Genomic DNA, 26,118 nt, shown 5'->3' with positions numbered 1-26,118 from the left:
TATATATATATATATATATATAATACTACAATCATTCAAATAAAGAAATTAGTCTACTTACAATCATTCAAATAAAGAAATTAGTCTACATATTATATTCGTATAAAATGAAGGAATTATGTCCTTAGACATTTCCGGCAATTACTAAATACAAATAGGAATTAATTATGAAGATAATAAGTTAATTATTTTAGTAATCATATTTGCTTGCTAGAGAATAAATGTGATTAGTAGGACAATATTGATTGGACCTACAACTAAAATAATTTAATCCTATAAGGTCACACATATAAGCACTAATTGGAACGGGCCCAAAAGGCCCGATGGCAACCGGTCTATTAAGGGAAAGAATGTTGGGCTTTGGTTTTGTGTTAACCTAAAACTCTCACATTATAATAGTTATAATGTCAGGGATTTAGAAATCACGTTCATTCAATATCTGACAAAAGGAAAACACAAAAACCCTAATTCTAATTCTCTAAACGCCGTACATCCCAAACAAAGCAAGAGACAGATTGTGATCGTTCTCTTCCGTACTAGCATACGTGGGATTCAATTCGTGCTTGTGGACTGAGTAGAGGAGCAACAAGTGGGGCTCTAAGATCTTCGAAGCTTGCATACGAACGGGAGAACACGCTTCAAAGGTGATTATTCTTTCGACTTAATCTGATCTATACTATTGTTATGCATGAGATCCTGTGATAGATGTTAGGAAATTGTTTCCTGAAATTCCGCTTTATGCATCTATATGTTCCTACAGTGGTATCAGTTTTAGCCTCTTGCATAATATTTTATGATCATGATTGTATGCAACATTATTATTTTGATTCAATTAAGGGAAGATTTATTTATGGCTTGAATTTGCAAAATTAATATATGATATTAATTGATTGGAATCATTAAATCGTGATTTAATTAATTTTTGCTCAAAATAAATTTATAAAATTCCGAAATTTTTATCACAGGGTCGAAATTAACAGTTAATATCACATAAAAATTTTCGGATTTTTTAAAATTAAATTCGTCAGATTTTAAATTATTTAATGGTTAATAAGATTAATCATGGAAATAATTTGTTAACAATTAAAGATTTGATTTTTAATTTGTTAAATAAATCTACTGATTATCCCCTAATTTTTATACAATAGCCGAAATTTTTTGGTAATTTTTTAACTAATTTTCGGAATTTTTGTATATTAATTATTGAATTTGGTTAATTTTTATGTTTAATTCGATTAATCATAAAATTTAAGGATAACAATTAAAATTTTTGATTTTATTTGTTAAGAAAATTCAATAGATCTTCCTGGTAATTTAATTCGAATTTTTCAGATTATAATTGTTATTTTCTTGAATTATTTGAATAAAATGAGATAATTATGCCTTAAATTTTGAATTCTTGTTAGATTTAATTTTAATAAAGAGTTTAAATTGAAATCTAACTTCTAACAACCCTAAAATTCAGTTTAAGGATTGTTAATTTATTCAAATTTTTTTGCCATTATTTTCGGATAATTAAACCCTAATTAAATTGTTAATCTTTAACAAAAGTTGAATAAAGATTAATTTAATTTAGGTAATTGTTACCCAAATTAAAATAACAACCTCCATGGCTGGGTGGCCACCACCCGCGACGGTGGAGCCACGGTGGAGGGATAATTAGGGCGGCGTTCCGGCAAGGCAGGGGCGGGTCTCATGCCTGCCTGCTGTTCTCTTGCTTTAAAACAATAAAAAAAATAAAAAATAAAAAAAAAAAATAAGGGAAAAGAAGAAAGGGGATTTTTCATACAATTAATTTCCAAAAAGTTTGAGTAATTTGATTTTTTTTTTTTTTTAAATTGGAAAATCAGATCTTCGTTTTGAGCATAATTCGTAATTTTCAATGAATGCAAATTCTAGATTAATGAGATTATTCTAGCCATATTTAAATAGTAATTGAATTAAAATAATGTTAAACTTAAATTGTTTAAGTTTTTAGTATTATTTTGGAAATGTTATTTGCTTATTAATAGTTAATAAGTAAATAATTTTTGTCTAATATATTTTAATATTATATGCGTGTATGGAATATTATGATATTTTGTTACAGGCAAGTGACTAGTATGGCCCAAAATAGGATAGAAAATACGATCTGCGTATCGTTTTGTATTCTTGTAAATTTTGAAATACGATCTGCGCATCGTTCTGTATTGTTGTAATTTAATTTAAAAGTTTAAATTAGATTATAAAGTTCGTATTATGAGTTCGATGAAGTAAGAAGGTTCAATCAAAAATTCAAGGATGGAGATCCAAGAAAGATGAACAGGAACCCAAGAAGATTTGAGCTTATTTTTTAGGGGCCATACTAGGATCACATTTATTTTTATGCATTTTATATTGCCTTAAAATGCTTATTGAGTTTATGTATGTGGTTATTTAAAGCAATGTGTTCACTTTTAATTAACCAACATAGTAAACTTAGGTCCCAAAATAATATTGAGTTTAAGTGCTTTTCCATACAACACCTATAAAGCCTTAGATCATGAGTAATAGGTTCTGCCAAAGCAGGGTGTTGCTTATAATTCCGGGGATAGTAGGGTAGGTTTTTTGAAACTTACATGTTAATGTTTGGTTTAACTCAACAAAACTATCAAAAGACAAAGTTTTGGGTTTTGAAGCTAAGAGATAGGAAAATACAAAGAGTTGTTAACCTGTCCACCAAGAGTTATAATCAGTTATAATTAGTAAAATGTTTACTTACCTCGAATACTATAAATTAAAGTAGCAGGGCCAAAGTCCGTTTGATTGTAGTGGGAGGGGATCTTGGTTAATTCTTTATTCAATGGGGACTTCTAATTTTGAATAAAGGCTAGTAGTGAATTGAATTTGTTTAATTGCTACTTTGGATAAACATTATATTGAATCTTGCTTTGCTTTTTATTGTAGTTATCATGTCTGGTGCAAACAACTCTACTTTTAACTTGCGCCCTCTAATTGAAAAAGACAAACTGAATGCTACCAACTTCCTACAATGGCAAATGACTGTGAGAATTGTTCTCAGAGCGGAAGGAAAAGAAAGTGTTCTTGACAATCCTCTACCTGAACCCTTGCCAGAAAATGCTACTGCAGCTCAAAAGCGAGCTAGACAAACTCTAGAGGATAACTCCTTGCAAGTAACATGCTTGATGCTTGCTTGCATGGAACCAGAGTATCAAAAACGTTTTGATGGTCTGATGCCTACAGCATAATCCAGCAACTGAAAACTTTGTTTCAGAAAAATGCTAGATTGGAGAGATTTGAAGCAAACTGCAAACTTCTGGATTCCAAGTTGGAAGAGGGGAAGCCCGTTGGTCCGCATGTGTTCGATTTGATTGGACATTTTCAGACCATGGAGAAATTGGGTTTCCCTTATCCTAAGGACCTGGCAACTGACATAGTCATCAGATCCTTGCCTGAAGATTTTCATAACTTTAAGTTGAACTTCTACATGCAAGGAGGGGAGGCTACCCTGCAAGAGTTGCATGGTTCACTAATTCAGGCTGAGAGAAACTTACCAAGTAAACCTAAACATAAGGATGTTCTAATGGTTAGTAAAGGTAAGCAGTTCAAGAAGAAAGGGGCTCCCATGAAGAAGAACAAGGGCAAGGTAGTTGCCAATGAGAACTCTTCAACCAAGCCAAAGGCCACTCCCAAGGCTAAGGTAGCTGCTCAACATGAGTGCTACCACTGCCACAAGATTGGTCATTGGAAGAGGAACTGCCCCAAATATCTAGAGGATAAGAAGACTGGTGCTTTAACTTCAGGTATCTATGTCATAGAAGTTAATTTAGCTACAACTGCTTCTTGGGTATTTGATACCGCTTGTGGATCTCACATTATTGGTAATGTGCAGGGACTAAAAAGAAGTAGGAGCTTGAGCAAAGGCGAAGTGGATCTCCGAGTAGGCAATGGAGCAAGAGTTGCTGCTTTAGCTGTAGGAGATTATAGTTTACGCTTGCCTTCTGGTTTAATATTAGAACTTTATAATTGTTATTACGTTCCAGTTATTACCAAGAACATAATTTCTATTCCGATTTTGGATTCGGAAGGTTTTTCATTTCAAATTATGAATAATTGTTGTTCAGCATATTTGAATGGTATGTTCTATGTCTCTGCTAAATTATCAAATGGTTTGTATGTACTAGACTTACAAAACCATATCTATCACATAGAAAACAAGAAACACAAACCAAATGATTTGAACCCTACTTACCTATGGCATTGACGATTAGGCCACATAAGCTCAAAGCGCATAGAGAAACTTCAATAAGGATGGAATTCTCAAATCATTTGATTTTGAATCATTTGAAGTATGTGAGTTTTGCTTAATGGGGAAAATGACAAAATCTCCTTTCACAGGCTCAAGTGAAAGGGCCAATGATCTTTTAGCCCTCATACATACTGATGTGTGCGGACCTATGAGTACTTTGACTAGGGGAGGGTACGGGTATTTCATTACTTTTACTGATGATGTGAGCAGATTTGGATATGTTTACCTCATGCGACATAAGTCGGAATCCTTTGAAAAGTTCAAGGAATTCCAAAATGAAGTACAAAACCAACTTGGAAAGAAAATTAAAGCATTGCGATCCGATCGTGGTGGTGAATATTTATCTCAAGAGTTTGGTGATCATTTGAAAGATTGTGGAATACTTTCGCAATTGACTCCACCAGGGACACCACAATTGAATGGGGTTTCCGAAAGAAGGAACCGAACTCTATTAGATATGGTTCGGTCCATGATGAGTCTTGCTAACCTTCCTGCCTCATTTTGGGGATTTGCGCTTGAAACAGCGGCATTCACACTCAACAGAGCTCCGTCCACAGCAGTAGAAAAGACGCCATATGAGATGTGGACTGGAAAAGTTCCAAAATTGTCTTTTCTAAGGACATGGGGTTGTGAAGTTTATGTAAAACGTTTACTTTCTGATAAGCTTTCACCCAAGTCCGATAAGTGTCTTTTTGTGGGTTACCCAAAACAGACTAAGGGATACTACTTCTACAACCAAAGCGAAAACAAAGTGTTTGTTGCTCGCGATGGTGTCTTTCTGGAAAAGGAGTTTATTTCCAGAAAAACAAGTGGGAGTAATGTATATCTCGAAGAAATTCGAGATGAGCAACAAATGGATGAGGTTCACACCTCGTCAGAGACGACCCAACATGAAAATTCTCAGGAGGCGGTGCATTCCATTCATGCGCCTTCTACCGTCCCACTTGGAGATAATCCATGCGAAGTCCCTCAACCTAATGAGGTGGAAACTTCTCCTGTTGTTCCCCAACGTAGGTCTAGTAGGACTGTCATTCCGTCAAAGAGATATATTGATTTCCTTTTGACTGAAAGTTCTGAAATAGAGATTTTAGAACATGAGGAACCTATTAGCTACACAAATGCTTTGACGAGTCAAGACTCCGAGAAATGGCTTGAAGCCATGAGATCCGAAATGGATTCGATGTTTGAAAATCAAGTATGGGACTTGGTTGCTTTGCCTGATGGGGTTAAACCCATAGGTTGCAAATGGATTTTCAAACTGAAAAAGGACAAAGATGGAAACATTGATGTTTTTAAGGCAAGACTAGTGGCAAAAGGTTTTAGACAAATTCATGGTATTGACTATGATGAAACCTTCTCACCAGTAGCCATGCTGAAATCCATTAGGATAATTCTTGCGATTGCTGCCTTTCATGACTATGAGATCTGGCAGATGGACGTCAAAACCGCTTTCTTGAATGGGTTCTTGAAAGAGGATGTGTACATGACACAACCACAAGGTTTTGAAGATCCAAACAGTCCAAGAAAAGTTTGCAAGCTTAAGAAGTCCATTTATGGGCTTAAGCAAGCATCCCGGAGTTGGAACCTCAGATTTGATGAGGCAGTCAAATCTTTTGGCTTCCTCAGAAATGAAGAGGAATCTTGTATATACAAGAAGTTGAGTGGGAGTAGTATTGCTTTCCTAGTCTTGTATGTGGATGACATACTTCTCATAGGAAACGACAAGACCATGCTTGAGTCAGTCAAGGAATGGCTTAAAAGTTGTTTTTCCATGAAAGACCTAGGAGAAGCTGAATACATCTTGGGAATAAGGATCCATAGAGATAGATCCAAAAGGCTGATTGGACTTAGCCAAGAGACTTATATTGATAAGGTTCTTGCAAGGTTCAAGCTGGAAAACTCCAAAAGAGGTTTCATTCCCATGCAACATGGCATTTCACTTGGCAAGACTCAGTGTCCTTCGACACCTGATGAGGTCAAGCGCATGAGTAATGTTCCTTATGCCTCTGCAGTAGGGTCCATTATGTATGCCATGGTATGCACTCGACCGGATGTTGCATATGCTTTGAGTATGTGCAGCAGATACCAGTCAAACCCAGGAGAGGCGCACTGGATGGCAGCAAAGAATATCCTTAAGTACTTAAGAAGGACTAAGGATGATTTCTTGGTCTATGGTGGAGATAATGAGTTGGTTGCCACTGGATACACCGATGCAAGCTTCCAAAGTGACAAAGATGATTTCCGATCACAATCTGGTTTCATATTTTGTCTCAATGGAGGGGCTGTGAGCTGGAAGAGTTCTAAGCAGAGTACCATCGCAGATTCTACAACAGAGGCTGAGTATATTGCAGCAAGTGATGCAGCAAAAGAAGCTGTTTGGATCAAAAAGTTCATTAGTGAACTTGGTGTAGTTCCTAGCATTGAAAATGGCATTGAGTTGTATTGTGACAACAATGGTGCCATTTCCCAGTCCAAGGAACCCAGATCGCACCAAAAATCCAAACATGTGCTAAGGAGATTCCATCTTATTCGAGAGATCGTTGAAAGAGGGGACGTGAAAGTAAGCAAGGTTCATACTGAGGATAACGTGGCTGATCCTCTGACTAAACCGCTTGCTCAACCTAAGCATGAGAGTCATACTAGGTCTATGGGGCTTAGGCATATGGGAGAATGGCTTTAGTTTGTTTACTTTATGTTTACAATTGTAAAGACATTTATTATGTTTTGAATGTTTATCAATAAAAGTTCATTCTTATTTAATTGTTTGGTTTAGTATTAAATAAAATGTCCAAATAACTTGTGTTTTCAAATAGGATTATCGAAAACGTTTTGATAATGGAACCCTATAAAGTGAACTGAAATCACAACTTATTAAGTCCCTAGTCTAAATCACTAAATTGGACATAAGTGATTTATGTGAAGACTAGCATGTAATTAATTGATAGTGCAGTTCCATGGGCTATGCAGACATAGGGATGTCTAATTGATTATATGGATGTATACTTGATGCATTGTGACTTGACCTAACTAGATTCTAAAAGTAGAATCAAACTTCTATATTTAGTGGATTCCTTAGACATGAGTATGTCTTAATAACCACGAGACAATTAGTTTAACTTTGACGCTGTTAAACGCCGCGCCGTAAAAGGAGGTTATAAAGGCAGTGATCATGTGGGCTAAGAATTGAGTGGGAGTTATGGTCATACAAGAGTGAATAAGTCCTCCTATTTGATAGGAATGGTGTCTGGGCCTCTTGATGAGCGAGAACTGAAAAATTGCATGGCCATGCGGAATGGGATTAAAATGTTAATCTTTATTTGAACAGTTCGAACTCGGCGATCAAGAAACTAGAATTTGAGAATAACAGTGTGTTATCAAATTTTGGCATTAAGAAACTTAAGGAATTTAGCATTGCTTTCTTGTCTTCGGACAAGTGGGAGATTGAAGGAATTATGTCCTTAGACATTTCCGGCAATTACTAAATACAAATAGGAATTAATTATGAAGATAATAAGTTAATTATTTTAGTAATCATATTTGCTTGCTAGAGAATAAATGTGATTAGTAGGACAATATTGATTGGACCTACAACTAAAATAATTTAATCCTATAAGGTCACACATATAAGCACTAATTGGAACGGGCCCAAAAGGCCCGATGGCAACCGGTCTATTAAGGGAAAGAATGTTGGGCTTTGGTTTTGTGTTAACCTAAAACTCTCACATTATAATAGTTATAATGTCAGGGATTTAGAAATCACGTTCATTCAATATCTGACAAAATGAAAACACAAAAACCCTAATTCTAATTCTCTAAATGCCGTACATCCCAAACAAAGCAAGAGACAGATTGTGATCGTTCTCTTCCGTACGAGCATACGTGGGATTCAATTCGTGCTTGTGGACTGAGTAGAGGAGCAACAAGTGGGGCTCTAAGATCTTCGAAGCTTGCATACGAACGGGAGAACACGCTTCAAAGGTGATTATTCTTTCGACTTAATCTGATCTATACTATTGTTATGCATGAGATCCTGTGATAGATGTTAGGAAATTGTTTCCTGAAATTCCGCTTTATGCATCTATATGTTCCTACATAAAATTCTCTAATATTTACTACAATATGAGTATGCACATTCAACTCATACTTTTTACAATACACTGTTTTGCAATTCATTTCATCGGGCCTAAACATTTTCAATTAACACTCCAACAATTTGTTTTTCCCATTTTCAAAAACGAAATTCCACTATTACCATACCATTTTGAAAAACGAAATTCCACTATTACCATAAGCAATTTACCAATTCTAATTCAATATTTGTTGTCCTAAGGGGAAGGGAAGAAACAACAATAATACTGAAACAATAAAAAAAATTATTTAGATCAATTACCTTATTGCAAACCAATAACTGGAATCCGAACGCCAGTACTGAGCTTGAGGAGAGAGAAAGGAGCCATGTCCGATCTTACGAGTCATGTGGTCGAAAATGTCGTCAAAAAGAGGGTTGGTGTTGACGAAGAGGAAGCGCGCCTTGCCGCGAACAAGATGGGAGATGAAATCGATGATGGAGGTGATGTTGCGGCTTTCATAGATGAAGACGGTGATGCAGCGGCCTAAGAGCAGAGAGCAAATTGGGAAGGTTTCGTATTTTTCTTAATTTTGAAATTAAACAACCCACTTTGTGAGAACTGTTGGCTGTTGCTCTCTTTTTAGAAGACGGCGTTAATTCTTAACGGTTAACTAGTTATCACCAATTTACTTATATACCCTTATGTCTCCTTCAAATTATCACCGTGATTGTTTAGGACTCATCTTCCCTCTCTTCCCTCTTTTCTCAGTTTGCAATTGCGGCATATTTGGGCAAAACTACCACAAAATAGCTGTCGATTCGATTCGATCTGATCTCAATTTTCTCTCCTCTGCCTGGTATTTCTCTCTTCTCATAAGTCGATTGATTAATTGGTTGATAGATTGATTGGTGCTTAATTAATTGATTGATTGGTGCTTAATTAATTGATTGATTGGTCATAGATTTATAGCTTAATTAATTGATTTTTTAGATTAAAAGAGTGTTGGTTGGAAAAACGGTGTTCCCTTTGAAGTGTAACATAGATTTGTATTCGTGATTTAGTGGTTAGAGAAAGATGAATAATTAAACATATTTGTATCCATGATTTAAAATAGGTTGACAGAATTTAGTTGCTCATTAATTGAATTTTGTTGTTTGCTTCCAGAGCAGAGGCACGAATATATGGTAGGTATTAGGTATATCATCAAGAGATGCAAATAAATTTTTGATCTTTTAAATTTTTAAGACTAATTGATTAACTGATTGTTTGATTGATTTTCATTGTAATTATCGGCTTATCGCATTAGTGTTTGCACTCTCTGTTCTTTACAACACAGAGGGATTTGGATTTGATTGGAATTGAACCCGTTCTATCTACCAAGAACGCCATATTATTCCACAATTAACTGGAGCTTGATTGTATTGCAATTTTGCAGAACCTCATTATTGAAATAATTAATACGAAGTAAAAACAACAATATCCTTGAAATTTATCAACCTTTTTTCTAGAAAGGGTGCACAATTTTAAAATGAAAATAGCAATAGTTTGAATTATATAAATAAAGATCTTAAATCGAGTGAAAATAAAATTGTAGAAGGGAAAGATTATGGGAAAGATAGAAATTTCTGGGAAAAAATTGATGTCTAACAATGAAAACCGAGGGAAGAGAGAAAGTTTATGGAGGAAGGTTAAAAAAAGAAAGACATAGGAGAGAGAGTGTTGATTAATTTTTGATCTTTTAAATTTTTAAGACTAATTGATTAACTGATTGTTTGATTGATTTTCATTGTAATTATCTGCTTATCGCATTAGTGTTTGCACTCTCTGTTCTTTACAACACAGAGGTATTTGGATTTGGATTTGATTTGGATTTGATTGGAATTGAACCCGTTCTATCTACCAAGAACGCCATATTGCAATGTTGTATTTGGGAAGTTTGAATTTTTATTTTAACTTTTAAGGAATGGAGTATTATTGTTTGGCTAGATAAGACTTCCTGTGATGCTTACTTAATCCACTGAATATTCAATTCTTTAAAAGCTAAATTATGAAAAACTTTAATATTAACTTAGAAAATCCAACACCATCAACATTTTTTCATGCACATATTATTTAAACTGTACATGTATATTTTTTGACCTGTGTATGCATATTTGACTGGTATATAATGTGTATATTTATTGAATCCGGCGGAAATTAAACTGGTCATGAATTTTGATTTTTGATTGTTTGGTCATAGGTCTAACACACTTTTTTTTTTATTTTTTTTTATTGCAATTGTGATTGAAGTGCAGGACACATGGATAATTGTGATTGGTCTGCGCTACCCGTTGATATCCTTGGAGAAATAGTGTTGAAGCTAGAGTCTCCTCAAGACATTATCTATTTTTCTGCGGTATGTAGTTCATGGCATTACGCGTATTTTTACTATAAAAAGAAGTGGAACAAGAGTATGCCATTGTTAATGCTGCCAGAGAACACGACAGATAACCCTAACTTCTTTAGGAATATATTTTGTCCAAATAACCAAAGATGTTACCAATTAAAACTCCCTCAAACTTTTGGGGCTAGATGTTGGGGTTCCTCTTGTGGTTGGATTGTGACTTTTGATGTTAACCAAAACTTGCATATGTTTAACCCCCTAACCACAACTCGTATTCCTCTACCTCATCTATCAACCATGCCCGGTCATGATTTTTATGATGAGTTTTTTGACAAAGATGATATGAGTTTTTATGAATTAAAAGGCCTTTTCTTGGAAAAGGTGCTTGTTATTCAAGCTGATGATAGAGGAGTAGGAGGAGATGATTATATTCTTATAACAGTTCCTGGCCAAACTAGTGGAATCGTAAATTATGCAAAGCCTGGGGATCTAGTATGGACTTCGGTTATAACTAAGGAGATAAATATTAAAGCATGTGTTAAGGATGTTGTGCGTTGGGGTTCACAAATCATATTCTTGTATGCGGATGGAAACTCTGGATATTGCGACATCAATGCACTTAATCATTCAAATTTAGAGCCAGCGACGTTAATGAAATATCTACCTCCACCCGAAAGATTTATACCACCATACAAAGTGTACTTGTTGGTGTCTTTTGGTGATCTTCTAATGGTCTGTCGACACAAACGGTGTATTAATTATGAAATTGAGGATGATCCGGATGATTTTTCTTATCAAACAATAGACTTTGAGGTATACAAACTCAATTTAGGCACTAAAAATTGGAAGCGTGTTAACGAGTTAGATGATGTTGCATTATTTGTGGGGGACAATACTTCTATGTCTGTTCGTGCATCAAACTTTAGTAATTGCAAGAGCAATTGTATTTACTTCACCGATGATGAGTGGCAATTTTGGGATGCGTCGGAGGTTAAGGGGGGGCATGATATGGGACTTTTCAACATGACAAAAAAGAAGATCGAAACTATTTATGAAGGTGATGACATACGTTCTGTTTTCTGCACTGCTTTTTGGTTTATGCCTATGTTTTAGTGGGTTATTATTTTCATTTTTTTATTAAGTATTGTATCATCAAACCTTTTAAGTTTTTATGTAACTTTAATAATTTGCTTAATGTTGATGGGCTAAGTTTGTTTTTTCGGCGTTTATCATTAATACTTTTGTGCCCCTTCAATAATTCACTTTATAATTTTTTTTTTAGTTTGAAGCAATGTATGTGTGGAGTATGATTAAGACTTTTTGTGTAACTCATTCAAATAAGATCCATTTTTCTTTTATTTAAATTGTACTTGATGTATGACTATTGAATTCTATTAAGTATTAACATGCCTTATCTTGTTAGAGCATCCTTAAATCATGTTTATGTATATACAAATATGTACGAACACGATACAATTTAATATAATGGCGAGTGACCAAAACATGTCAAAAAAGAAAAATATATCGTTTTTTAAAATAGGGCCGTTTAAGAAAAATATAAGTCTTTTAAAAATACGGATAATATCAAAGTATCCTTGTCGCTAAAAGTTGTATCCATTAATCTATAACCCTTATAAAAACCACAACCCCAAATTTGGAACAGTAAAATAATATAGAATATGATCTTCCTCCTCTCCCTCAAACTCACCATTCGCCCGTTTTTTTACCTTCTCCTCCTCTCACTAACTAGCCATGGCGCCTGCTTTGTTCTCTCACCAGCCCAGAAAAACTCACCATTCGCCTGTCTTTTTACCTTCTCCTCCTCTCACTAACCAGCCATGGGATTCGAACTCAAAGTAAGAACGAACGAAACCAACATTTTGATGGGAGGGGTGGGCGATCTTTTGATGAATGGTGGATCTTTCTTTTTCTTTTGAACTGCCAAAATTGAGGTTTGATTTGATGCGTCGTAATTTTGGGGTTTGTTTTGACAGGTTTTCAGTTTTGGTTTTGGGATTGTAGGTTTCCAGTTTGGTTCGTCGTTTTTTGGGGGGTTTGGTTTGCCAGATTGTCGATTTTGGTGTTACAGGAAATTCTATCCCATTTTCTCGATTTCCATCTGCTCCTTTCTCACACATTCAACAGAGAAAGAAATTTAGAAGGAGAAGGAGCCCTAAATCTGGTGAAAAGGTTTGATTGACTTCTGTGAACACTCCTTTGATTTACTTCTCTCTCAACATCACCCAAAAGCTCTAAAATTTATTTTTTGTCGTATTCAATTTGACGACGAATTTGGGCGTTCGTACCTCCCTCGAGAACGCCAGCTTTCTGAGCGGCTCCATCGACGTTGGGTTTCGGTACTCCATCATCCCCTTTTCTCGGATCTTCTATCTTCAATACTCCCTCTTCTTTCGCTCAGAATGTTCAGCAGCAGCAGCAAACGACGCCCTTTTGGTAGCAGTTGAGTACCAGATTCGTCTTCAATTCGACGTTCATTCTCTTGAGCACGATGAAGAGAATAGTCACAGTTGAAGAAAATAACGATTCAAGGTAATCTCACCAATTATTTTATGAAAATTGATGAATTATTTTGATATTTGATTTGATTTGATTTGTGAATTGGATTTGATTTTCTATGTTCTGCTTTTATTTTGTGAATTGGATTTGATTTTCTATATTCTGATTTGATTTGATTTGTGAATTGGATTAGATTGAAGGTTCAGTCTCCCGAACATTGAATCAGGTTCTGTGAATTCAGTATTTAACGCTACATTTGAAATTGAAGCAGAAAGGGGAAGCACTTGCTAAGGTTTGTTTACTCAATTTCCCCCTTTTTAAATTTGATTTGTGCTATTTTTTTTGTTGTTGTAAGTTCTGAATTTATTTTGCGTTGCTCTTTTAAGGTGCCGGGTCTTTTTAGATTATCAGTTTCTGGATTATATTTGATTTATTGTTCATGAATTTCTGTAAATTTTATGGATATTTATGAGTTTCTTCTGGTTTATTTGTGGTTCTGTTGTTACATTATTGCTTGGATCTAATCATCTTCGCCAAATCAGTTTTCTAAGTTCCACCGAGCCTGATTTCTATTGCATTCTTATGGATCTTAATAAATCGTTAGAATATTTACTTTAGTTTTTAATGGCTTTTGGCTATTGAATTATTTATCTGGAGATTGGTTATTCTGTTTCCCAGTTCTTTTAGCGTTTTGCTGTTTGATTTTGGATGTGGGTGTCATGATAATGCTTGTGAGCATTATCTTGTTTTTATGTGGTAAATCTGTATTCAGCTGGTAATTAGAGGCCAATTTCCTTATGCTATGTATTTCCATGAGCATATTTCAGACCCTGAAGCCAAAGTTTCTATAATTGTATGGCTAAACAAGGGACTTCCCAACTGTCACAATCTGTATATACCCAGAAATGCCCCTGTATTATTTCACTATGCCCTCATAATACCTCCTATGTGTTCCTGTAACACCAAAATTACCCCCATAATGAACAGAAGGCACTCCCAACTGGGAAAAGCTCATGATTAGACTCTATGTTTAATTTTACGGACTTGAAAACTCCAAGATAATATTCCATTTCAGTTTCTTGTATGTTGTCAGGCCCTAGAATGGCAGTAGTGAACTGGTGAAAGTTGTGGGAAGTTTTTAGCAAGATCAATATGGATTTAGCCTTTTCCGGGGGTTTCATTAGTATATATTGCCTCTAAGCATAAATTTTGTTGACTTTGTGGATATGTGGTTCATTGAAGTCATTGTATGGTTTTGTTACAGACCTGTCTGGGAAGCGAGTGAGGAGTGGAGCTTAATAAGTTTGATTTTATTTATAGCTTATAATTCATTGTAAAAGCTTTTTCAATTCGTTTCCTAACATCTGACATTGATTTTGATTATATTAAATATGGACTAAGAGATTTTAGTTATACTGATTTTAATATAATAAAATGGTTAATTAAGTTTTTTTCATAGTAACCATTTTACGTGTTTTGGGGGTCTCATTAATTGTGGCTTGATCTGATCATTTTCATGGAATCCCATATTAGGTGTAAAGAATATTACAGATTTACAATACTGTAAAGAAAATCAAATTCATTGTAAAGAATAGAATACTTAGCATCATGTGAGAAAATGTAAGAGCATAAGATAGATAGTGGCTATGCGCTTTATAATTTTCTGTTTTGTTAATAGTTCTTGTTGCTTTTGGCCTATGCTGCCTCGGGATATCAGAATGTTCTTCAAGAGAACCGCAAAATGTTCAACATAATGCAAGACCTGAAGGTGGACATGGGAAGAACTCTACCTTGAATCTTCTTCCTACTGATTATTTATGATTAAGAACTTGTTATTTTCTGCTCTCTGGCACCTCTCTTATAGGTCTATGATTAAGAACATGGGAAAATGTACATCTTCTTATGAAGACACCTCTCTTATAGGTCTATTTTTTCTGACCCTGTGATGTGTGTTCTAGCTTTGGATCTGGTTCAAGGTCCTCTTCTTAAAGGTGTATGTTTTCAGACCCAGGCCTTACCCAGATCTGACCCACATACATTATATTTTTCATTTTTATATTACAAGATGAAAATCTGAAACACCTAACAAGTTAACTGGTTTTCCCTAATCTGACTCTGAATTGTGATGGAACTCGGGTGATTTGTGTGACCGCTTGCCTTGACAATGTTGGTGAAGGTTTCACCTTTTGTTTCTTACATTAGCTTAACCAACTTTAAACTATCATACTTCCTCCGTTTTTTTTTAAATGACACAATTATTTAGGCATGTTTGCCAATACACAATTTCAAATATTAATATCTCTAATTGTGGATCGGAAAAAATTATAAAAAGTTGATAGTTAAATAATATTTACTGATACGAATCTAATAAGACCCCCACACGATTATGTTTTTTTTTTATTTATAAACCACAAAAAGAAATCAAAAGTATTTGTGTGAATAGTATATTAAGCTATGAATATGAAAAGTAGCAAGTTCAACACCCATTTTGGACATTAGACCCAATAGACTCTATGAATCTTTCAGAGTAGGATATGGATCTACAAAAAAAATTAAAAAATATATTACTACAGAAAGGGTACGGCTCGAGGTTTTACTAGACCCTATCAATTTTCATTCCTACAGCAGCCGTGAACCATGCCTTCATGTCACATATTAACCATGCCTCTCTGGAAATCTGTATTCAGATTTACTTCTCTGTTTGTGTTTGTCGTTTGTTTCTCTGTAAATATTTTGTAAAATAAGAACGCAGTTTTAATAGTCATTTTGCCCTATGATAACTAGGTGAGGATACACCAGAGGTTTGTGGAAAATGTTTCTATGCGACAAAGTGCTATTATCAGTAATGCAACCTCAAATATACAAAAGGATCTTCTTAGTATTATCAGTAATGCAACCTACAGCTGCTTAATATGAAGCACGGGTACGCCTCTAAGGCGCCGTTTCCCGTACCGGGTACGGGTACGGGACGGATTCGCCTGTGATTCGTACCCAGAACGATTCCAAAGGGCCGGGTACGCGGGTAACTTTTGGGGACGGCTAAGGTGAAGTCGGGGACGGGTTGGGTACGTTTTTCAGGGGAAAGGCACGTACCCAAACAACCCAGATTCACATTTTAGGGTATTACTTTTCGAAATTGGACAACCTATTAATGAGAAGCAGGGAGTAAAGATCTGGGATTTTGGTCGCACATGTGAGGCGACTTCCATGGAAGTCTTCTCGTCCTTGGTGGTCGGAAAGTGCTAGAGAACCAGAAAAAATGAAAGGGGCGAACTTAGACTTGAAGAAGTTAAGAACTGAGGAACAGAGACTTGAAGAAGTTAAGAACAGAGGAAGGCGAAGAAAGCGGACGAAGAAGTGTAGAAGATGCTTTTATTTATTTATTTTCTTTATATATTATATTTACAGCTGTTTTTATCCCTTTATACTTCTATGACTTACAGCTGTCTCTGTTGATGTGTTTTACATGTGAGGAAGCCAGAAACATTCAATATTCAGTGGGCCCATCTCTTTACATATTTATTTGTTTAAAATTCATTATATCTGTTTTTAAGGGGTTGTAAGACTGGTAACTTGTAATACGCCATTTGACTAGGATATAAAAAAGGTACAGTAGATTTTTTTTATCTCTCTATTCATTTTTCTTTATTATTTTATTTTTTTGTTTTCTTATTTACTTATTATAAAATTTAGTTAAATTCTTATTTTTTTTCCCGAATTCACCCCGTACCCGTTTTTTGCAATTTTGATTTTGCCGTTTTCCGTCCCCGTACCCGTCCCGGTATCCGTCCCCGTACCCATTTCCGTGCAACCTGATGTATTAGCCTCGAAACTCACATTTTAATTTAAACTTCAGATTAGTCCTGCTGTTAGTCATCAACTTTGCTTGATCTTGTACGATGCATGTCCTAAGAGTAAATGTCTTTCATTTTATCTTCGGATGGTTTTCCATAGCAACAGGTCTGGTTCTTCCATTCTGTCCTTAATTTTGATTTGAATCAATTTAAAAGTCTTATATAAGTTGTTAATTTATTGTCTAATTTCATGATGATTAGAGGGCTTGGTTTCTTCACCCGGAAGATGGATGTTGGATTTTGCTATGATCATTGCAGACTATGCCGTAAGCATATACTTCTTCATTTCATCTCAACTTTGAGCATAATTTAAACTTGGTAAATTTAGTGACATGTTAATCATATTTTTTATGTCTCAGATTCCGGCATATATAGCAGAATTTACTGCAAAACATATTCGAGCAGGGTTTTGTAATTCTACATGTGGTAACTGATCTATACCCAAATTATTAAGAACAAGTACAACTCTTGTATAAACTTAAATTTATAAGAACTTATGGTTGGTAACATTGACTTAATTGTCATCCTTTCTTAGTTAATGATAACAGTCGGAGCATCTGTAGCAATTCTCATAGTCTATTTGGCATACTTCAGCTATAATTGGAATATGTTCTATTAGAAGAAAAATGTTGTAAATGAAGATAATTTCATATCAATTGTCAATGAAAATAAAAAAGAGTGTTCCACAATGAAGATAATACTCAAATGTTTAATCTTCCATTACAGCTAAACAGTGAGACACAGTTCTCAATCATGTTGTTCCATCATCTCTTCTAATTATTTTCAGGTGGGTAATGTTTTACTTTGTAATTTTTCTGGTGTTACATTCGATTAGACTCTTGTTTTTTTTAAAAAAACTTTCTAATACTACTTCCCAACTTCATAAACATCTTGAAATTAGATCACTTTCTTTAATGGTAATGGAGATTAGGATGAGTGCAATATGGTGTTGGATTATCATGCTGCGACTAAAAGTCAGAGGAGGCCCCTTGCTATTTCAGAGAATCGAATTCACATACTGATGGGGTGCTAGCAGGTATTGGACTTCCCATTAGCCTGCCCCATGGCACTACATTCTTCTAGGGGGGCACTGGCCGATTAGACGTTGGTCGTTTTATCATGGACTTCTTCTGTAAGTAAGCATTATATATATATATATATATATATATATATATATATGCAGTTTTGGGTGCAACCCTTCTGCTTCCTTTTGCATTGCGTCCAAGTTCGTCAGTTCATTCACTTTAAAAATCAGTCACTTGAGCTCGTTGTCTTATTAATACTTCCTTAGACATATATAACAAGTCCATACTAATGACCTGCATTCTCTACAGGATCAAAGAACTTGATCAATGAAAAAGGGTTCATCCTTGTACTCTATATGATGTGTGGCCCAAGCAAAAAGGAGCTGATGTGAACTTTTAAGCCTTATCTTGTTAGTTTTATGTTATTTATAGATTATAAGTGGGAGACTGAAGTTTTTTTTTGGATGATTGCATGAATTATTTTGGAATTATGCAATTGGTTAATGCTGATTTTTTTGCACCGAAATATAGCTTGTTTATGCTGTTTTTTTTATATATAAAAAAAAGGACTCCTGTTAGGTATTAAAAAAAAGGCTCTCTCCAGGTTGCGTGCACCAAGTTCAACTCGAATACGAGTCTCCATCAACTTTACCGAATGGCTCTGTGTATTGTGGTATATTGTATTTGGAGGGAGAGGAACTACAGAAGATTTCAACAGAAACAACAGAGTAGCAGCTCCCTATTAAAAGAAATGCAGGTTATGATGTGCCTTTGATGTCTACAGTTCAAGAATGTGCAAGGTTATATGCCTTAGTTTTTTTATCCGGCTTGTGTCTTGGTTTCGTCTATTGGCTTCTTTGCACTTCTGTTCTGCTACCTTTTGTTCTGGTACAATGTTGTGGTTGTTCCTGCTGCTGCAGATCTTATGGGCAGACTTCAGAAGCTGCTGACTGCAGTTCAGTTTCCAGGCTCGTTATTTTCTTTGTGTGGTCCAGTGGCGGCTGCTGTGTAGGCTGGTCCTTTTTCCTGCTCTTATTTTTGTGCTTCCTCCTGCTGGTGCAATATAATCTTGCTGTTGGTGCTTGTCTTCACGGGTGCAGGTGTTGTTCTGTTGCTGTTTGGGCTGCATCAGTTCTTTCCTATGCATTTGTGTTGGCTTGCTGATTGGGTTGCTGCTGTCCTGCTATTGCTGCTGGTCTTTGCTGGTGCTCGACTGCCGTTGGGCTTTTGTTTGTTTGTTTGTACGGGTTGCGGGTGTGCAACCCATTCTTTTTTTTTTTTTCCGTTTGTATTTGTTTAGGACTTTCATTTTTCTACCTGTTGGTCATAAAATATTCGATTTACCGGAAAAAAAAAAAAAAAAACCTCTCTCAGACATAGTGAAAAAAATATAAAATTAGATATCACGGATTTTATTAAATTGTTAACTTAAATAAAACTCTTATATCAACGGCTATATTTTATATATTAAATTGGATTAGTTTTTGATTTAACTTAAATAAAACTCTTATATCAACGGCTATATTTTATATATTAAATTGGATTAGTTTTTGATTTACGATTGATTTTTTTTTTTTTTAAATTATTAGAATTTTTGATTTTTTGGATGGAGTTGTACATAATAATAATTAATTAATAAAAAACAATCTACGGTGACACCTAATTATATATATATATATATATATATATATATATATATATATATATATATATAGAGAGAGAGAGAGAGAGAGAGAGGAAGGCTCATGTGAGAACACCTCTTCTATGTGAGAACACAATCTTATGTGAGAATTAATCTGAGCCTTTGGATCTTTTCTAATCTAACAGCTCAAAATCAAGGGATTAGTAATGGCATATTTGTAAATTTATTAAACTATTACCCAGCCATTCTCCTCCCTTTTCACGCTCACTGCTTCTCTAAAAAACTATAAACCTCTATTTTCTCTCTCTTCATTGTGCCACCATTAGAGCTTCAATCAAGGTCGAATTTCACTTCACTTTCGGCCTAATAGCTGCGATTTCACTCCAGATTCTCAAATATATTCACCAAATTTCCAGATTTCATGAGTTTAAAGGTACAAAAGGTCTTGCGCGCACAAGGTGCACAATAAATTTATTGTACACCAAGATAACTTTAACTATTTTTTTTGTAACTTTAACTTAGTTTTGATTAACTTTTATATTAGTAAAAAAAATTGATAGATAAATATTTTAAAGGGTTAAATTATTAATTTTATACATTATTAGTGATTTTGAAGAAATAAGTTTTACTAAAATGAAAAAATTTATCACTTAAAAATAGATAACTTTTACATATATAGGTTTAACTTTTAAGCATTTTGAGTTAACTTTTACTCCGGTGTACAATATTTATTGTACACCCATTATAAATAAGAATTTGTGTTAAAGGTATTATTTCATTTTCTTGTTTAATTTTTCAAATTTTATTTTCATGATTATCTGTGATTAATTTTATGATTTTAGAACGATTTTTTTGAATTGGATTGTGTTTTGGAAAGATTATTTGTTCTCTGATTCAATTTCCTTCTTAATTTTTTGTTTTTTATTTGAATTCGATCATATTTTGCGAAATCGTATTGTTTGAATTTCAAACATGGATTTGTGAATTCATGTAATTGTGCAATATTCGAAATCATGTTGTTCTTTGATTCGATTATGTATATTGTCTGATCATTGTTGTGTTTTTCATGCTTTTTAATTTCACATTAATCCTTATGCTATCTATCTGTGCTATGTAATTAGAAGTTTTCATAGTCCGTAATCGTCAATCACTGAATCTGGTGCGTTTTCTTATTAATATTTCTCCAGTTTAATGTTCTGAATAATTGTTCATTTTGTTCTGGATGATTGTTTTAAATGTTTTGAATAACCGATGTTTTTGTTCTGAACTACAATGCAACTGACAATGTTGATGTTCTGAATAATTGCTCTTTTTGTTCTGCACTTTTATTCATATGTTCTATGTTATTATTATATATGTTATGAACTGTTTTCTCACATTCTTGTATAGATTCGGTTATATAGAGGATGTGAGGATCTTGGTTACCATGATATTCGAAATTTCCTGGAAAAAGTGAAGTGAACTTTATAACTTTTTTATAATATGATTTGAATATTTAGATAACTGTTTTTATTTCTTTCATGATCGAAATAAATGTACATCGTGTTCTAAAAAATATACATGTTCTAAACAATATACAACATGTTCTAAACTTTACACAACATGTTCTAGGAAACTTTTCATTGTATTCTACACAACATGCTTACTGTTCTAAACAATATACATCATGTTCTAAAAAATATACATATATAATGTTCTAATTTGTATAGTAGCTTTATTATTTTTGTTTAGTTGTCTTGACACTAATCCTTTTTGTTATTTTCAGGACTTTGTCATTGATTCGTTTTCTTCAAACAAAACTCGATTTCAATATTTGTCGTGCAGTTAGAGTAGATGATTTTATTTGTTACATGTTTTGTATTTTTAATTTTGAAAAATTATGTACGTTGTACTCTTTTTTACATTATTTTTTTATATCTTATTTTTAGTGTTACATTTTAATTATCATTCTGGATGGACATAGTGTTACGGTTCAAATTGTTGTATAAATTTTATATATTTTATTATAAGCGTATTTTGGTTTTGTTGACCATGTTCTAAAATTAAACACCTTTTTTTTCTACGTGTTGTTGATCATGTTCTAAATTTTCACATCTTTTGTTCTACATAGAAAAATAGAATATATTTTTTACCGATCTTTTGAACATGGTTTAGCTAGTAGACTTGTGAAGTAATTGACTTCTTTTTTAATAGATTCATTAGCATATCACATTACAAGTCTATTAGTCAAATTAAACTTCAAGAAAATGAATCTATTACAAGTTGATCAAAACCATCCAATATAAATTGATGGTTTACTAATTTTACGAATTCAACATAAAGTATTTACAAGAAATTCAACATTTGATGTTACAAAGACATTATGATCCCGTTAAATTTGATTCTTTGTTTCCCATTTCCTTAACTCGGAACCATAACATGATGTTCATCATTTTTCTTGTGTGCCAATATCTCGCCACAATACTCAAGCCTCAATCTCTTCATTTGCTCAAACTGCAGTGAATTAAATTTTGAATATTAGAAACAATAAAATATCATATGTTCTACATTTACAAAGTAGATGTTCTGAATTCACAAATTAGATGTTCTGAATTCCCAACGTAAATGTTCTGACTTCCTAAACTAGATGTTATGAGTTCCCAAACTAAATGTTATGCATTCCTAAGCTAAACTTTATGAATTCGGAAACTAAATGTTATGAATTGACGCAGATACACATGAAAGACCGAGCACAGACACATGCAAGTAACAAACACAATATACATAACTACACCCAACACATAACTGAAGACATCACAATCTCGTATGTGTTCATGGATAAATACCGTGATTTGAAACGAGTTGCCTATGTAGGATTTGAACCTACATCATTGTGAAACTGCACAAAGCTCTACGAATTGAGCTAATAGGCATTGTCCCAAAACATCAAGCATTGACGACCATTACTTACAACAGCACCACACACACAAAGCTTATAGAAACAACCAAACAGAGCAGAACCACTTCCCACCCTAGACTGACCTGCAACAACCCTCCCTGCAAAACAAATAGCCTACACCAGCAACTATACAACAACTTAAGACCAACACCAATCTTTGAAACAAATATACTAGCCCATAATGTCGCACATGAAAACACAACATAGCTAACCTGGCCAAAATTGTCATAAAAATAGGCATAAAATCAGACCCAAAGCAACTTCATGAACATATTAGATACAAGAAAATAATATTGGAACATATCCTTCTAGTTTCAGAACATCTTGTTATGAAATTTAGAACAGAAATATTCTTAAATAATGCATATAATGTTCTAACAATTAAATTTATATGTTCTAACAAGTTGATCAATATGTTCTACTAGTTAAGGAACATGTTCTGCATTAACAAAGTATATATGTTCTAAGTTACTTATCTTTTGTTCTGCAGTAATTAAAATTATATTCTGAACTCATTTAATATAAGTACCAAGGACCAATACCATGTGTTCTATGCATTTCATCTAATTGTTCTAATAATTAAACCTACATGTTTTAACAACTAAAGTATATGTTCTAACAATTAAACTTATATGTTCTAACAAGTTGAGCAATATGTTCTAACTAGTTAAGGGACATGTTCTGCATTAACAAAGTACATGTTCTGTTACGTTGTTGAACATCCATTACACTCATCTGGGAACTAGCCCATTAGAATACAGAAAAACAGACCACTGCACTTGTCCTGCAAGATTTTTGTACCTTTATCTACACTGATACACTTATTTTTCTTCCCAAATTGGTTACTAACATGAGCAATAAATGGATAATGGTCTTATGAACCTGGTTTTGTTATCCAAATGGAATGTTCAGGTGGTTCTTTTTGTCATCATGCAATAAACTCACTCATTCAAACTCATATTTAAATGAAAGATTGTAATTTGTATTGATAAATGCTTAAAGCTTATAAACATGTATTGCTTGAGAACGTTCAAGAGGTTCTCTACTCTCCCACTTTCACCTAATACAATCAACATGCCTGCATACTCACTCCCCCCCCCCCCCCCCCTTAATTACAAATCCCTTACAAAAGACACACAACATAAAGGAAAACTGGAAAAAATACAATAGGCTTAATGTTCCTTAATGGCTTCTCTCGCCTTTCTTTGGATTGTTACCATTGTACATTATTCCTATATGTTCTAATCATTTAAGCTACATTTTCTAAGCAGTTAAGCTATATGTTCTAACACAGTGAGAGATGATGTTTCATTGTTATTTAGTTTACTTTTAGAGAGATTTTGTTTACTATTTGAGAGATTTAATTTACTTTCGGACTAACTGCTAGCCAAACCTAAAGCTCAATTGCACAGATCACAGCAGCTAACAACCATAACCAAATATCAACATAGAAGGTAATTCCTTTAAACCAAACGCAACCAAAATTTAGTTATGTTTATAATATGGATATTATATCAAAAACAACATATGTTACATGTTCTAACCAACGAAACTATATGTTCTAACTAGTGAACCAACATGTTCTAACAAGATAAGTTATATGTTCTAACAATTGAATTTATATGTTCCAACCTATGAAGCTATATGTTCTAATTGGTTAAGTTACATGTTCTTACCAGTTCAACTATATGTTCTAACAAAAAATATAACCACTGATAATAACAAATGCATTAGAAGCATCAAACATGAGCTTACATCTTTGCAAACAAAACAAGTTGCATAAGATGACCATTTCAATTGTTGTAGGCAATTCCTTCGGAAAACCAAATAAATAAGTTTAGACTTGAGAACTTTAATGACGGTTGTTCCGGTGTTGTAAAGATGGAAACAATGGGCTTCGAATGAAGGCCCTTTTGTATGTGTTGAAGATCTTGCTTGTTTGAATGAGTGGAGTCCGAATTCACCTGCACAAGAGCAAAGTCACTAGCCTCGGGGGTGTTTCCGAGGAAAGCCCCTCCGATGCCTAAGTAAGAACGATGCTCGGATTCTAGAGAGAAGTTCTCTAGAAGAGTAGTCTTAAGGCGGTAAATTGGACGTACCTTGAGGTGTGAGCCTTGGCGGCCTATTTATAGTGTTTGCATAATAAATGCCCATAGGTCATTTATTGCTATTGGGCCTTGGGCCTTAATGGATGGCTGAATAGCCACTGGTAGGTTCGATGTTGTTGTTTAGAGCCATTGGGCTTTGGACTTAGTGGCCCAATTGAGAGTCAATTGGGAGCCCAAACAACATGCCCCCCAGACCCGGTCCATTTAGAATTAAATGGGTGGGTTTCCAGCTGTCAGAAGTCCGAAAGTTCCCTCTCTTTTTTGAAAAGGGATGATTTGCATTGATGACAAGTGTTGGGAGTTGTATTGTGTCGTGGAGATCGTGGGTTGAGGAAGTTGATGCGCCCCTTTTCTTTTCTATAAATACGGGGTGCATTGCTCTTTTCGAACTTTTTACTCCTTCTTTCAAACCCATTCTCTCTCTAAATTCCGGCGATCGCAGTGCAATTTGTTTCTTCAGATCTACGAAATTCGGCCAACTTTAGACTTCGGGAACTTGTGTTGTTCGTTTTATCGGCGAATTCCGCTTCGGAAAAAGGTAATTTGTTTCTGAATTCTCCTTTTTTCTTCGTTTTTCCTTCTACCCCTCAATCTCAACCCTAGACCGAGAATTCGCGGCCATGGCAAAGAATAGGGGCAAGAGCAAGTTCGTCGTTGGCTCCTCTAGTGAGAGGGAGAACGTGCCTTCGGGAAGGTTACCGAAAACTTCGAGGGGTCGGCCTTCGGAGAGGCCAGTGGAGAGGCGTTCGACTGGTTGGGATGCTTCAAAAGATGATGTTGTTGGCGGGTCTAGCGTGTTTGAACGCGCAACTTCTGGTAAGAAAGCTGGCTCTTCGGGTGTGCGCCGCTCTTACCCTGAGTTTCCAGTTCATTGGACTGAAGCTGATCCGCAGGGCAAGTATGCCCCGATTCTGCATGAGACCACTAAGATCGATGGTCCCTTGGAAAAATCGGTCAGTGGTGACTGGTTGGTGGAGGCGAAGCTGGGGCATTACCATCGGAGGGCCGAAGAGTTATACGGAATCCAGCACGCCTTGGGGTACTGGTGCGAGCTTCCCGACCAGGAGCGTCCTCGGGTGACTCATCCGCCGAGGGGGTTCATCTCTGTGTATACTCATCATTTGGAGAACGGTCTCCGCTTTCCTTTGGATCCCTTCGTTTCCGAGCTCCTGGTGTCGTACAACATCAGTTTGGCCCAGCTTACCCCCAAATCTATGAGGCACATCATCGGATTTAGATGGGTGTGCGATTTTATTAACTTTCCATGTTCTGTTGCCGTGTTTCGGGATCTGC

At 34.9% G+C, this 26,118-nt stretch overlaps 1 protein-coding gene across 10 annotated transcripts; it reads left to right on the top strand.

Moving 5' to 3' along the window:
- The first annotated feature begins 8,811 nt into the window (after positions 1 to 8,811).
- Positions 8,812 to 19,602, top strand: LOC110779827 (F-box protein SKIP23). 10 transcript variants are annotated; one of them, XM_056836552.1, is made up of 8 exons: positions 8,812 to 9,214; positions 10,648 to 11,798; positions 12,764 to 13,291; positions 13,452 to 13,550; positions 17,115 to 17,218; positions 17,314 to 17,378; positions 17,472 to 18,244; positions 18,447 to 19,602. In XM_056836552.1, the coding sequence occupies exons 1-3, from the start codon at positions 9,060 to 9,062 to the stop codon at positions 12,898 to 12,900; spliced, it is 1,443 nt and encodes a 480-aa protein (XP_056692530.1). In that variant the 5' UTR covers positions 8,812 to 9,059; the 3' UTR covers positions 12,901 to 13,291; positions 13,452 to 13,550; positions 17,115 to 17,218; positions 17,314 to 17,378; positions 17,472 to 18,244; positions 18,447 to 19,602. The 10 variants fall into 10 exon arrangements, 9 of the variants coding, with proteins under 9 accessions (XP_056692530.1, XP_056692531.1, XP_056692529.1 ...); XM_056836553.1 differs by lacking the exon at positions 17,115 to 17,218; XM_056836551.1 differs by having other exon boundaries at positions 17,115 to 17,378.
- Positions 19,603 to 26,118: the final 6,516 nt, after the last annotated feature.

The sequence above is a fragment of the Spinacia oleracea genome, chromosome 2 (genome assembly GCF_020520425.1).
Source record: "Spinacia oleracea cultivar Varoflay chromosome 2, BTI_SOV_V1, whole genome shotgun sequence".
NCBI lineage: Eukaryota > Viridiplantae > Streptophyta > Magnoliopsida > Caryophyllales > Amaranthaceae > Spinacia > Spinacia oleracea.
This window is presented reverse-complemented; position numbering and strand designations above follow the sequence as displayed.

Excerpts from the sequence above, each read along its gene's own strand:
- LOC110779827 (XM_056836553.1), top strand. The coding sequence starts at position 9,060 with ATGTCTCCTTCAAATTATCACCGTGATTGTTTAGGACTCATCTTCCCT. Across the intron at positions 9,215-10,647 it reads AATTTTCTCTCCTCTGCCTG|TGCAGGACACATGGATAATT; the intron begins GTATTTCTCTCT and ends TTGTGATTGAAG. Across the intron at positions 11,799-12,763 it reads GATCGAAACTATTTATGAAG|GTTTCCAGTTTGGTTCGTCG; the intron begins GTGATGACATAC and ends TTGGGATTGTAG.